Genomic DNA, 15,859 nt, shown 5'->3' with positions numbered 1-15,859 from the left:
ATTCCATTCAAGGCCAGCAACATATGGGCTACAACGATGAATTATGCAACATGATAAAGTTGTCAAATAAGAACATCAATATGTTCACTCGAATTGACTAGAAAGGGGTTCAATAAAGTCTAATACTCATTCCCTTAAAAAAAACTTATTATACAAGATATAGGATATTGCTTTAACATAATAAAGACTAACTCTCAAAAATCAACAATCAACTTTCTACTTAACAGTGAATACAAGACATATTCCTATTCCCAAAAGAACCAAAACATGGGGCGCCTGGGTGGCTCAGTCAGTTAAACATCCGACTTTGGCTAAGGTCATGATCTCACAGTTCATGAGTTCAAGCCCCATGTCGGGCTCTGTGCAGACAACTCAAAGCCTCAAGCCTGCTTCGGACTCTGTGTCTCCCTCTCTCTCTGCCCTTCCCCTGCTTGTGCTCGCTGTCTCTCTCTCTCTGTCAAAAATAACAAACATTTAAAAAAAAAAAAAAAAAGAACCAAGACAAAAATGCTATTATCACCAAATAATAGAGTTCAGGAACTTCTAGAAAAAGCATTAAGATGGGCAACAGTAATATGAAGTAACACTTTGGAAAGAAAAAACTTTTCTAATTCTCCAGTAATGTTATTGTCAAACTAGAAAATCCAAGAGAAACAAATAAAAAGCACTAGCAACATTAAAGAAATTAATAAGGTATGCAAATCAGTGACTTTCCTAAATATCATTAATAACTAAATTACAAAACATGGAAAGATATCCACAGTAGCAACAAAGACCACAATTCCTATGAAAAGGTTCTACATGAAATGTGCAGAACTTGTAAAAACCAAAGTACTAAATTTTACTGAGAGACAAAATAAGATGCTTAAATCAAAAAAAACCCAAAAAAACAAAACAAAAAAACACAATGGTATTGGATAGAAATAATAAGTACCTATAAAAACATCTACTTTTCCCAAATTAAAATAGAGATCTAGTGACAGTTCAATTAAAATTCCAAAAGGAGACTGACAAAGTTAGTATAAATTTCCATATTAGAAAAGGCAAAAATATCTAAGAAAGTTTACAAAAGAAAACTAATGAGAGATTTTTCTATGCTAGATATTAAAACATTTATAAAGCTACAACAAATAGCATGAGGATACCAGGCCAAAAAATTAATGAATAGATCTTCAGAAGAGATTGGTTTGGGAAGACATTAAAATATATAATAACTGGGGCGCCTGGGTGGCGCAGTCGGTTAAACGTCCGGCTTCAGCCAGGTCACGATCTCGCGGTCCGTGAGTTCGAGCCCCGCGTCAGGCTCGGGGCTGATGGCTCAGAGCCTGGAGCCTGTTTCCGATTCTGTGTCTCCCTCTCTCTCTGCCCCTCCCCCGTTCATGGTCTGTCTCTCTCTGTCCCAAAAATAAATAAACGTTGAAAAAAAAAATTTTTTTTTAAATATACAATAAGTAAATATGATTAATAAAGGATCATAAGTTAGTGGAGAAAGGAATCAATAATGCAAGATCATGGTGTGGGGAAAACCAGGAGTCTCTGTTTGCCTGTCATCCAAAGTCTTTTCTGTCTCTATGAGACCCGATATAATCTGGGTCCTGCTATCTTGCCAACTTCATCAATTTTTAAGTTTTTTTTTTACTTATTTTGAGAGAGATAGAAAGCAAAAGGGAGAGGGGGCAGAGAGAGAGGGAGACAGAATCCCAAGCAGGCTCCGTGCTGTCAGCAGAGAGCCCGATGTGGGGCTTGAACTAGCTGAACTAGCCGCAACCAAGAGTCAGACGCTTATCAGACTAAGCCACCTAGGCACCCCAAGCACCCATCACTTATTTTTATTCACAATGTACATAAAGCATAGTTAAGGAAATGAGACTTCCAGACCTAACTCCAATTGGATTCATACCCTGTTTTTTGTCCATTGGGATTTCTACTTTCTCTGCAAATTCAAGAGTGCTAGCAGAAAGCAATCAAGAGGTGACTGATTGGCAAATGATTAGAAGGTGACTAATTGGCTAAATGAGAGAAGACAAAACTGGACTTGACCATTTGAACAGAATTTGGATGTTCCTTGTCTGACCCTGTTCCTGCTTCTCCCCCTCCCCCTACCCCCATCTCTACACCACCTCCCACTTGGCATGGGCAACCCCATCTGCTGACAGCTCCCCACCTCCCTCCTGTCACATAGGGAAAAATGCCACTGATAAAAGGATCTTCAGTTATAGAAAATATTTTTGTTGTTATCAGAATTTTAAAAATGAGAGAATATGTAAAATATAGTCAAAACTTAGGAACAGGATCATCTGAAATCTGTGAACTGTACCACAGAATCCCTTTCCAAAAACAGGCTATAAAAGATGGGTTCTCTTCCTAATTATATGTTTCACATCCTAAAACAACTAACCATATCCATGTGGAGTATTTGCTTCTTTGTGGGGTGTGTAGGGATAGGTATGTGGGTGTGTATGGGTGCAGGTGTGGGTGTGCCTACACATGTGTGATTTGTGTTGTCAGGACACCTGTTGTAAAAGGATCAAGGAGTATGGAAAAGAAATTTTTTCAAAATTTGTGCAATGCTTCGGGCAGTTTAATCATTCACTTTTTGAAGAACAGGAGACAGACTTATAGGAAAAGACCTGGCTTGAATGAATTGCTCCAATAACACATATGTAATATATATTATGTACTATTATACACACACACACACACACACATATGTATATACAGTATTACATATGTGGTATAAAATATCTTCATTGAGTCTTCCTCTTTCCCAGAAATGTTTCACTAGTCACTGATCTCTGGAAAGGTCCAATGTGGCCTCAGGACCATGTTGACCAGGCTAGACCATAGGTTTGGGGTTTTTTTTAATTGATCTGTCCTAAAGAGTGAAATTTCACAACTGTGTGACCCCATGAAAGAACTAAAAATCGCTCGACAAAACAGGAACTGGCTGTGCTTTTCATTTTTAACTATATTCCATATTCCTTATCTGCCTTTTGTAGAAATTACAACTTAAAGGTTGAACTCTTGCATAATTTTGTTATAGATAATTCTGTTTACTGAACAGTCAGAAGGAATATTATGTAATGATACTTTTCCTTCCACTCCAATCTAAAAATATGTATTATTGGATCTAATCTGCAACTGGAATCCAGCTACACAGAGACTTATTTAATTTGCCTCCAGTTTAAAACAAATAAACAAAAAACTCCACCGGTTCCACAACCCTAGAATTGCCTCATAAGAAAAATAATTTTTGAAGAGCATATTCAATTTTTCACCTTCCTGCTCCTTAATCAACACAACCACAAGGCAATATATAAACTGAAACCATGAATTAAAAACATTCTTCACAAAAATAAGAAAAAAAACCTTGGTATCAAATCATCCTGGCTCTTATAGCATAAAGAAATCAGCTTTGTGCAACCCATATGTAATACAGATCCCAGAACCAAAAAAAAAAAAAAAAAAAAAGGACTTCACATATTCCTCAGCCCAGGAACCTCCATTTATGTTATTATCTTATACTCTGTACTTCTTGCAATTTTAAATTTCCATTGTAATAAGAGGAAAAATGCCCAATGGAGATTCTTGCCAGTATTTCCAAAGAAATTCTGCTTTACCCTTAGTACTCCAAAGTATTCATGCTCTGATAAGTATGGCCATATGTGTTTCGCCTTTAGGAAGAGAATGTTTTGGGGCTGAGATTTCTCCAAAGGAAGTGAGGTAGTTTAGGGCAGAATGGACAGGAAAAAATACCATTTCTTTGAAAACTGATAATCAAGGCTTTACAACTGTCAGGAACCAGAAACTGAGGCTGGATTATCCACAAGAATAGTGATTTAAAGGAGGAATGTGAGGGAATTTCTACATCCATGTCACTCCCTCAACTTATGCTATTAAATTTTTCTTATGTTAAAAAAATTAAATAGGGGTGCCTGGGTGGTTCAGTTGGTTGGGTGTCCGACTTCGGCTCAGGTCATGATCTCACAGCTCGTGAGTTCGAGCCCCACATTGGGCTCTGTGCTGACAGCTCGGAGCCTGTAGCCTGCTCCAGATTCTGTGTCTCCCTCTCTCTCTCTACCCGCTCATGCCCTCTCTCTGTCTCAAAAATAAATGAACATTTAAAAAAAATTTTTAATAAAATAAAATAAATTTAATAAAATTTAAAAATAAAGGAGGGATAGGAAAGAGTCATTGAAACAGAAACGTAGGAATCTGACTTTCCAAATCACACCTATATACAGATGCTCAGCTTTTGGGAGCTAGTCCCAAACACTTAATCTCTGGATCTTTTTTGCTATTTGCCTTCTCCCCAGTTGATAGCCTCCATCCTTTATCTGGTCTTCCCTGTGTCCTGCAAATTCCAGGGAATTCCAGTGTCTGGCTTCTAAGTCTATATAGCTTCCCAGCCTGGAATTTAGTATCCATTCTATGCTAAGGAGACACCAAGGAAGGAAAGAAAATTCCTGCCCTCAAGGTGCTTATACTCTAGTGAGAGGAAGAAGACAATAAACAAAGTAAGTAATTAAAATACAGAATATTAATTCACCATATGACAATGCTGGTGTGGCTAAACTTTGTGATGTGCAAAAAATGATGATATCATGTGAGTCAACCTATATACTAAATGGTGATGAATATTATGTTTTAAAAAATGAAGCAGGGGAGCAGTGCCTGAGTGGCTCAGTCAGTTAAGCATCCAACTTCAGGTCATGATTTCATGGTTCATGGGTTCAAGCCTCGTGTCAGACTCTGTACTGACAGCTTAGAGTCTGGAACCTGCTTGAAATTCTGTGTCTCCCTCTCTCTCTGCTCCTCTTCTACTCGTACTCTCTCTCTCTCTCAAAAATAAACATTAAAATAAAACAAAGAAAACAAAACTAAATTAAATTAAATTAAATTAAATTAAAAATGAAGCAGGGGAGAAGAATAGGTAGTAGGCTCGATAAAAGAGTGAGAGCAGAGAGGGTTACAATTTAAAATTGGGCAGGGGCGCCTGGGTGGTTCAGTTGGTTGAGCATCCGGCTTTGGCTCAGGTCATGATCTCATGGTTTGTGAGTTCAAGCCCCGTGTCAGGCTCTGTGCTGACAGCTCAGAGCCTGGAGCCTGCTTCGGATTCTGGGTCTCCCTCTCTCTCTCTCTCTCTGCCCGTCCCCAACTCGTGCGCGCGCGCGCTCTCTCTCTCTCAAAAGTAAATAGCCCCTCCCCCACTTGTGCTCTGTCTCTCTCTCTCTCTCTCAAAAGTAAATAAACATTGGGGTGCCTGGGTGGCTCAGTCGGTTAAGCGGCCGACTTCGGCTCAGGTCATGATCTCGTGGTCCATGAGTTCGAGCCCCACGTCGGGCTCTGTGCTGACAGCTCAGAGCCTGGAGCCTGTTTCAGATTCTATGTCTCCCTCTCTCTCTGACCCTCCCCTGTTCATGCTCTGTCTCTCTCTGTCTCAAAAATAAATAAACGTTAAAAAAAAAAGTAAATAAACATTAAAAAAAATTTTTTTAAATAAAATGGGGCAATCCATTTCCAAGTGGTACACTTATGTGACACCGTTTTTGCTACTTTATCATTATTCTTTTAAGGAGCATGCATTTCTTTATACTGAGTTTTTAAAAACTTTAGAATATGAAAGTTGCCGAAAAAACACAATAAGTAACTTAAAAATGTAAATTTTAGGGCATTTACATCAAGCAGGAATATAAGATACAAATCATATTAACAGAGTCTTATGCTCTATGAAACTAGGTTAAATACCTGGTATAAAGTGTGGTAGAAAGGCTTTAATTATATATGTTCTAAGCCACTGATTTTAAAAACAAGCAACAAACTGTATTTTAATGAGCATAGTAGAAATATAGTTTATGTTACATTTTTAAAAATTTATGTTACATTTTTAAAATGTACATGATCAAAGAACAAACAACTCCCATTAATGGATCACCCAAATAGTCAATCTAACACAATGCTTTTCAGATTTGTTTGTGAACTACAAAAATGTGGGGAGAGAGGAGAAAAACTTACAAGAGGTAGCTATGAGACAGCCTAATGAAAAAATAAACTAGGGGCTCGTGGGTGGCTCAGTCAGTTAAGCATCTGACTCTTGGTTTAGGCTTAGATCATGATCTCCCAGTGTCGTGGGATAGAGCCCAGAGTTTGGGGTCTGAGCTAACAGTGTGGAGCCTACTTAGGATTCTCTCTCCCCCTCTCTCTCTCTGCCTCTCCCCTGCTTGTTCTCTCTCTCTCTCTCTCTCTCTCTCTCTCTCTCTCTAAAACAAAACAAAACAAACAAAAAAAAAAACAAAAAAAAACACCTAATACACGGCTTAAACATTAATATAACACAAATGATATTATCAAAATTTATGACGTTGCAATAAATTCCATAAAAACCAGGATCCTAGTAAGACTAATTATTAAGTTAATCCATTGGACATAGCCTGGAATCTAAAAGGAAGACATGAATTCTCCTCCTGAATACTGACTGATCTAGCTCAAGAATCTAACAGTTATACATAGTGCCCATTCCCCAAAAGAAATCTAAACCAGCAATGCTCAACAGAACCGTTTGCCGTGATGGAAATGTTCTGCCTTGTCCAATAAGGTAACCACTAGGCATGGATGGCTACTGAACACTTCAAATGTGGCTAATAAAACTGAAAAACAGAATTTCCAAAATTATATCATATTTACAGAATAATAGCAGGGTACCTACATCTCACAGAAACGGACTCCCAAATCAAAGCATCTAATGCCATTATTAGGAGTCGCACATCATGCAGCCAGTCCTTTGAATCACTGAGCAAAAAAAGTAACTCTTTTCTGCTGTTCTTAAAGAAGATGTGTTAATATCCTAAATATTATTTTCACAATTTACTGCCATTCATAGGAACTAAGTCACATATACTGTTATGCAAAATATTGGAGTAAGTCCTGCCCTCCACTTTACCTTCTCAAATCTGTTACAGCTGTTCAATTTTAAATGAATATCCATTTCCTGTCATTTGTCAGACTTTATAACTTACAGTCAATAGAAAAGTTTTAAATGTAGTATTTAACTGATATGGGAAGATGAAGTAAAATACAGTAAGAAAACAAACTTTACAAAAGTTATAAAAGTGGTTTGAATGTATATCTGACAAAAGTGAGTACAGCTCAACAAAGACTTACTGGTTTAGCACGACATCGAGAATAAAGGATGTTCCAAAGGCATCAACCTGGAAGCTTGCCTGGTCAACATGAGTCAACTGCAATATCAAAAAGATAAAAGGTATTTATTATTTAGCCACGGCAATCGGACAATAAGCATTTCTTATGATGATTCAAAAAGGTTTATAACATCATAAATTAGAAAGCCAATTCAACGCAGACATGAAATGAAAAAAACATCAAATCTGCACCTTCTTAGAAGCCAAACATTCACCAGTCTGAAGTAAAATACCACCTAACCTTAGAGGGCAAGTGCCCTACCTTTCTGGTTTATCTCAAGTGGCTAACCATTTCATTTCCAAGAAGACTGCACTTCATTCATTTTATACTGTATTAAATGACTGGCTCCTCTAAAATTAAACTTTGTATGTTAAAAAAGAGATATGGGGGGTGCTGGGTGACTCAGTAGGTTAAGTGTGACTTCAGCTGAGGTCATGATCTGGCAGGTTCATTCTAGCCCCACATTGCTTCAGATTCTGTCTCCCTCTCTCTCTGCACCCATGTGTGCGCTCTCTCTCCCTCTCTCTTTTTCTGTCAAAAATAAGTAAACATTAAAAAAAAGATAGGAAAAACATGTTCAAGAGTAAAATAATACAGTGAATATGCGCTATTTACAAGGAAGATATCTGAATCTCTTAAAAACCTTCTTCATCCTAAATGAAACACACGCTTTAAAAATAATAAGTCAGTTCTAATTTACCAAACATTATTTCAGAGAGGTTTCCACATCTTCCTAAGAGCAAAACTGAACCTCTGCTATCTCCTGCAAATACCACCTACGAAAATTTGTTTGGAAAAAAAAAAGTCACTATTTTCTATGCTATTCTAGGAACTCCCAGAGAAAATCACAAGGGACTCTAAACTTAAAAAAAAAATGTAATGTTACCAATAACACTAATATTAACATATTCAATAATCATATGCATTAACTGAAGTAATCAAAACTATTCCATTTGATTCCCCAAATATTAACTGTAGCTATAGCTAAGCAGGACTATGAATTATTTTAATTTTTTGTTTATGTCTGTCTGGTATCCAAAATTTCTAAAATAAACACGTATAATTCCAACAGTGAAAATAAAATAAATGCTATTTTATAGATAAGAACCATCTGAGCAACTGTATTTATGTGGTACGTGAGGCAGATGGTGTTACTGTTCTCGGAGAACAAGCACATCTTAAAAAAAGAACTATCCTAGGATTCTGTGGGGCATAAAGGGCACCTCAATCATCCCTGGGATCTTCACACATAGTAAGCTTCTTGTTGTAGGTGAAAGGAGAAAGCTTAATTGATAATAATAAAGCTTTATGGAAAGAAAGGGTAATCCTTCTATTTTCAAGTATTTGAAAGAAGTGGGGGTAGTCAGTTGCTAACACATTCCAATCCCCATGAAACCCCAAGAATGAACAACTATTTGAACACCTCTCAGCCTCATTACCTCATTACCATTCATTTTTAACTGCTGGCTCTTCCCAGTTAACACCCAGGCTATCTATCACCAAACTCTGGCTTTTTTTTTTCTTCTTGTAATTCCTGAAGCCACACCTTACTCTTCATTTCCCTATTTGCCATAGATCATATTCTCCCTGATCTAAAATTGACTTTTGGTAATCCCCAGATTTTCTACTGTATCAAATACAAACTTTCTCCCCCTGGATATCAAGATCCTCCACAGTCTCCTCCCCACCTCCCAGACAATGCCACACAAGTCCCCAAGGACCCACCTGTACTCTATTCATGCGCAATTCTCTCTTCTATTCTTTAATTCAACAAACAAACAAACGAAAGAGAAGGAAGGAAGGAAGGAAGGAAGGAAGGAAGGAAGGAAGGAAGGAAGGAAGGAAGGAAGGAAGGAAGGAAGGAAAGAAAGAAAGAAAGAAAGAAAGAAAGAAAGAAAGAAAGAAAGAAAGAAAGAAAGAAAGAAAGAAAGAAAGAAAGAAAGAAAGAAAGAAAGGGAAAGAGAGCAGGGGAAAGGCGCAGAGGGAGAGGGAGGGAGGGAGGGAGGGAGGGAGAATCTCACTCCATGCTGTGCATGGAGCCTGATGCAGGGCTCCATCCTACAACCCTGGGATCATGACCTGAGCTGAAATCAAGATATGGACGCTCAACCAACTGAGCCACCCAGGTGCCCCCCTCTCTTCTTGTAAGGACATCAGTCATCCTGTATTTAGGGCCCACCCAAATGACCTCATTTAGTCTTAATTACCTCTTTAAATACCTCATCTCCAAATACAGTCATAGCAGGGGTGAGAGCTTCAACATATGAATTTTGGAGGAAACACAGTTTAGCCTAAACACTCCTCTTCCATGAAGTCTTCCCAACCCTTCCAAGCCTCCTCCTCCTCTCCTTCTCAATACTGTTCAATTTGATATGAGGGCCTCAGTACTGACCAGCATGGGGTACTCAGTAAGTATTTCCTGATTAACTCATTTGAGGGTTTGTTTTATGAGTCACCTGGATACAAAAATGAGCAAAAATTTAACAGCTATAAATTACCTGCTTATAGAAACGCACTCCTTCCATCAAGGTTGTTCTTAATGCCATTAATGTCTTTCCTTTTGTCTAAAAGCTTTCAGAGTTTCCTGAAGTGCTAACAACCATGTTTTGGAACAGGCTGAGCAAAGCTCAGCTTACCAGAATTGATGTCTCAATTAAAACCTCTCTTCCCTCTTCCCTCCATTCTTTCTTGGCATTTACTGTTGTCAACAGGGAAGAGGCCCCATGTTATTCATCATGGCATCATGATTCATTGTAGGGATCAAGATAATATAACCATTCTTTCTTAGCAAGATACTCACTGTTTATATTAATTTCATCTAGTCCCTATGTTTTGTTTTTCCTGTAGCTTCAGTTTATATCTGGCATCTTTATTGATCTCATACACGTCCCAAAGAGAAACACATTACTTAAATTCAAAAGAAAATCTATTGACAGCATGTTTAACTGCTATTTAGTAAAAAGAAAAAATTGCATTATTGATAGTAATGAACAAGTATATATTACTATTGTTGTAATGTAAGGCAGGCTTCCTTAGACTGTATACAGATTGATTCATTCAACAAACATCTTCTGAGAATCTACCAAGTGTTAGGAACTATTTTGATCTGGTAGACAAGGTAGTGAAGAAAACTGACCATGTTTCTCTATTACTGGAGCTTGTTTTCAAGTGGAAGGAGAAAGAAAGTGACAAATAAAATGACAGAAAATTAACAGTAAAAAATAAAATTGGAAAATAAATACACTATTCCCAGATTTAATAAAACAAGGTAAACAGGTGACCAGGATAGATGAGATTCTAGGTGGTCCTGGAAGCCTCTCTGAGGAGGTGGCACCTGGGAGACACATAAGTGACTAAAAGGAATCTATAGCAGATAGAATAATGGCCCTAAAGAGTCCCAAACTCTAGCTCCCGGAGCCCATGAACATACTACCATACATGGAAAAAGCGAGCTTGCATATGTGCTTAATTTAAGGATCCTGAGATGGAGAGACTAGCCTGGATTATCCAGGTGGGCCCAATCTAGTCACAAGGGTATTTATAAAACCAGAGTCTTAGAAGGGTCAGAGTCAGAGAAGGAGATGTGATCATGGAAACAGAGATGAGAATAAGGTGAGGCAAAAGCCACGTGCCAATGAACATTGGAAACCCCTAGAAATTGGAAAAAGCAAGAAACATTTCTCCCCTAGTGCCTCCAGAAGGAACATACTCCTGCCAACACCTGCACCTTTGCTTTGTAAGACCCATTCCGGACTTCTCATCTCTAGAACTTAAGAAAATTAATTTTTGCTGTTTTGTTATATTAATTTTGTGGTAATGTAATATGTGGTAATGCTGTAACAGAGGCAATACGAAACCAATACAGCATCAATGGCAATGTGCCTGAACATTTAGAAAAGGGGTTCAATAAAGAGTTGATTTCACCAATGGTTCCATGTCACTCTCCTCCATGGCACTCACATTGGAAGCACTGATACCCATGAAGGCATAAGGATCAAACTCCAAACATCAGACTTTCCCAACCAAACCCAACTTGCAGTGGTGACCACAACAGTAAATGTTGTCCCTGTATTCTCTGTGACCTTCTATCATTCAGGAACCTGCCTTCTCCATGTTTGTTTAAAAACCAGGCCAAAGAAAAGAAATATGTTTATGTCTTTAGGTTATCTTGGAGAAATAATAAATTAAGTAGAATTACACTGACTTCATGCCATATTAACAATGCAGCTTCTTAGCCAACACCATCAAAGTGAGACAGAGTGGGTCTCAGAAAGTTAATCTTAGACCCTGCCTTTCTAGTTCAAAGAAAAAGAAAATGTTTGAAACAAGAGAACCCATACAATATCAGGATTTTCCCTTTTTTTTTCAGGAGCGGGTTGGGTAATTCCTAACACACATTGTCAAAGAAAATTTCTAATATTTATTAACTTTAATTTGAATGTAAAAGGTAGTAATTGCTCCCAGAGATATTTTTTAAGTTTATTTATTGATTTTCAGAGAGAGAAAGAGTGCCCGTGAGTGAGAGAGGGTCAGAGAGAGAGGGTGGAGAGAGAATCCCAAGCAGGCTCCACTCAGCACAGAGCCCGATGCGGGGCTCAAACCCATGAACCGTGAGATCACACCCTGGCCGAAATCAAGAGTCAGACACTCAACCAACTGACCCACCCAGGTGCTCCTGGCTCTCAGGGATATTTTTAAAATGTAATTTTGCAGAAATGCATTCTTTCAAATTACTACATAAGAATGATTTGTGATTTTAAAAACTATTAATCAAACAGTTCAGTATCATAGAATAATATGGAGAAAACCCTTAAAGCTCATATAATGCAACACCCTTATTTTACAAACAAGGAAAGTGAGGCCAGTGTGGGCAAAGGTCATTTGCAATGTCACGCTACTTGGCGGCAGAGACCATTCCCATCACACTTCATCCTGGCTTCCATTCTGCAGCTTGGAGGTGCTTGCAGGTTTTACTGGGTTCATATGAGTAATCTTTTTTTTTAATTTTTTTTAATGTTTATTTATTTTTGAGACAGAGAGAGACAGAGCATGAATGGGGGAGGGTCAGAGAGAGAGGGAGACACAGAATCCGAAACAGGCTCCAGGCTCTGAGCCATCAGCCCAGAGCCCGACGCGGGGCTCGAACTCACGGACCGTGAGATCATGACCTGAGCCAAAGTCGGACGCTTAACCAACTGAGCCACCCAGGCGCCCCATATGAGTAATTATTTTAAAAAGAGCATTTTGGGGTGCCTGAGTAGCTCAGTTGGTTAAGCGTCTGACTTCAACTCGGGTCATGATCTTGCAGTTTGTGAGTTCAAGCCCCGCGTCAGGCTCTGTGCTGACGGCTCAGAGCCCAGAGCCTACTTTGCATTCTGTGTCTCCCTCTCTCTCTGCCCCTCCCCTGCTTGCACTCTGTCTTTCTGTTTCTCTCTTTCAAAGATAAATAAACATCAGGGCACCTGAGTGGCTCAGTCAGTTAAGCATCCGACTTCAGCTCAGGTCATGATTTCACGGTTCGTGGGTTTGAGCCCCGTGTTGGGCTCTGTGCTGACAGCTCGGAGCCTGGAGCCTCCTTCGTATTCTGTGTCTCCTCCTCTCTCTGCCCCTCCCATGCTCACGTTCTGTCTCTCTGAGTCTCTCAATAAATAAATGTTAAAATTTTTTTTAAATACAAAAGGAGCATTTTTAGAGGCATTAAAATGCTCTAATGAGCTTTTTTAATATATATGAAAAGAAAACTTAAATAATGAAAAGCAGTGTTTAGAACTTTTTCATCAGAACAGTCAATAATGTTACCACATCTGACACAGAGCACATGTTCTGAGGCCAATTTGATTACAACCTAAGAAATTAAGAATTAAAGTAGGTATCTCAAGGAAAAAAAAATTACATAGGTATGGTAAATTGTGTGAGCGTATGTGTGTGTTTTCAGGACTGAGAGAAGTAGTGAGGCGGACATTTATAGAAGCTGTGAAACAAAAGATTAAGGGGAAAACATGCAAAGATATAAAATAACTATCCAGATGGCAAGAAAACTTCATAAATCAATAAAATTACATAAGGATAATTTTAATTTCAAATTTCAAAAATGAATCACAGAATTTTAGGACCAGAAGAACCTGATATAAATTTCCAGATTGAGGCCTATTTATTATTCATGGCTAAGAGCTGAAATTTAAATATGAAGTTAACATAGCCCCATGCTCCTGTGCATTTTGCCTCTCGGCAGCCTTTTTCTCCTGATATCTTCTGGAGCCAATGAACCAGGGCCAACCTACATAACCCAAAGATCAAATAAATACAAAGGAACTTTTGAAGACTGCTTTATTCATAACCCTTTTTGAAAGCTAAGTTGATGCTAAAACTTTCATGGTAGAATTGGAACTCTGACACAAAGAGAAAGACAAGGTAGTCTGGGTGTTTAATTAAGCCCAACTTGAATGAATCAATGAATACCAATGGGTGGGAATATTCCCAATCAAATGGCATTGTGCAGCACAATAACTGTGAAAGTAATGAACATTATTAAAAAGAAGTCTTTAATGCAAGTAACAGAATCTCTGGCTTTTCTGCATCCTACATACTTCTTTGCCATTTGATTGCTTCAACTGAGTTTTTAAAAAAATGCAAGTGTAATTCCTGGCATCTAATACACCTTGAGCTCAGTAAAAAACAAAATACCAATAATCACTTGCATATATTATTCTTTTCTTCTACAACAGAAAAGGCCAATTGAAAAACGACCATCATTTCACTGTAGTTACTCCATTGCCTTGCATGGACTTTGGACAAAACAGCTCAAAGAGACACATCTAGTAACCTTAAGATTCTTCACTCTACAATTTGTTGTGGCCACATGAACAAGATAGTTTTCCCCTGGCTAGTTAGTTAAGATATGGAAATAATTTTATGAAGTAGAATTCTGTGAGGAAATAACATGAGTAAGCCTAAAGTGTAGCCAATTCCCATGATCTTGCCCTCCAGATGAACTTGCTCTCCAACTCAAATGCCTGTCCTTGCACTGACTTTTTTTGACGTGAAAATTTTTACAATCAATGTAAACATGTTCAATTGATGTGACATACCCTTGTTTTGAGATGGATGACCCAAGGACAGATATGATGCCATAGAAATCTCTGCACCTAGAGTACCTCTAGGTGAAGCTGTATATACCACACACACACACGCACACACGCACGCACATACACACACACATACACACACACACACACACACACACACACACACACACACACAAACTTTATAAACAAGGCTTTCTTTAGATGAGTTTTTGAGATGCATTCTCTGAATTTACCTTGCTGAAGTGTCCAGTTCTGGTGGCACTGAACACCCTAAAGTCTGTGATTCCCTGGCAGCCACGGGCCCTTGTCTCCAGTGGCCCCTCTGCTCCGATAAACTGGAAGCACAGAGACTATGCTGACACAGACACCAGCTCGATTTTCCCATCTCCATTCAGGAAGTCAGGCAGCCTCATTACCTATTTATGCTCCAGCTATCTTCTGATACATCAGTCTCTCCATCATTTTGGCCATTAACTGCCCATTACTAGGCATTCATTTAAGGTCTGAACAAGAGATGCTTATTCGTATAATTTTGAAGTCAAAGCAGATCTTTAAGATCTTTAGTAGCCAGAGAACAATATAATATGTAGTCATATTGAGCTGTAATTAAATCTGAGTGCAAGAAACCCCAATGTTTGGATGCAACAAAATCAGCAGACAAAATGAGCAGACAAAAGATGAATCAGTCTTGAAAAATGGATACTCTTCCTGAATGAAAAAGGCTTGGGAGAAAGACGACAGGGCTTCCAGGCGCCACTAGTGACTTGATATTTGATTTAAGAGTGGAGTTATGAAAACTTTCTATACTTCATCTTGCTTCTCCCCAAATGTGAAAGGGTATTAATTATAGAATTCTGTGAGAAAAATGCTTTAAAATTTTTGTTTATGGACAAAGTATATAAAAGCTGGTTACAAAGAATAATCTAACTACTGAAAGCTAAACAAAAGGCAGGTGGAAAAAAAAAGCAGAGGAGGGAAAATGAGTAGGTAGTTAAGCTATGACGTTATCAAATGAGTAAGTAGTGAGTTCAGCTCTAAATCAGATCATTTGAAAAGCAGCCTTGGAGAGAAGGGTTGTGTCTGCCAGCTGGGTCACACTCTCTCCTGGAGGCAACATCGGAAAAAGGCCAAGTCCAAAGAATAAACTTAAGAATGGTGAATTCATCACATCAAGATTCACTTCACTCAGTTCTGGTATGTCAATGGACTTTTGTCTGCTTGCTTGCTTAATTTCATCTTCTTTACAAAGACATTAGAGATGTCGGAGAGTTATGTCTCATTTCCACTAAAAGGCCAGCTCCAAGCGTCCAAAGAAAGCAGAATTAGAAGTAACACTGAACAAAATCCCATGATGAACACCCGGAACATAAGAATTCCATAACATTTCCTTTGAGAAACAAATTCTCATGGGATAAAAAGGGTTTTTCTCTCCTAGAACTAAAGACTGTAACTAAACATAACTCCAGAGGGCTTTCTGCTCACACAAAAACATAAAAACATAAACTTATACATACATATACTAAACTTTAAAAGGATCAGATTCCTCATTTGCCAACATATCTCAACTGTCCAAA

General features: G+C 38.3%; 1 protein-coding gene across 31 annotated transcripts in view; it reads right to left on the bottom strand.

Moving 5' to 3' along the window:
* The window catches only part of ADAM22 (ADAM metallopeptidase domain 22), a 239,311-nt gene that overhangs the window by 189,745 nt on the left and 33,707 nt on the right, over positions 1-15,859 (bottom strand). For all 31 annotated transcript variants that reach the window (XM_019825419.3, XM_019825413.3, XM_019825415.3 and 28 more), the window contains exon 3: positions 7,162-7,238. In XM_019825419.3, coding sequence (XP_019680978.1) covers positions 7,162-7,238 — 77 coding nt within the window. The remainder of the gene's footprint in view (positions 1-7,161; positions 7,239-15,859) is intronic.

This window comes from Felis catus, chromosome A2, assembly GCF_018350175.1.
Source record: "Felis catus isolate Fca126 chromosome A2, F.catus_Fca126_mat1.0, whole genome shotgun sequence".
NCBI classification, from domain to species: Eukaryota; Metazoa; Chordata; class Mammalia; order Carnivora; family Felidae; genus Felis; species Felis catus.
The sequence above is the reverse complement of the archived record's forward strand: the minus strand, read 5'-3'. Positions and strand labels throughout refer to the sequence as shown.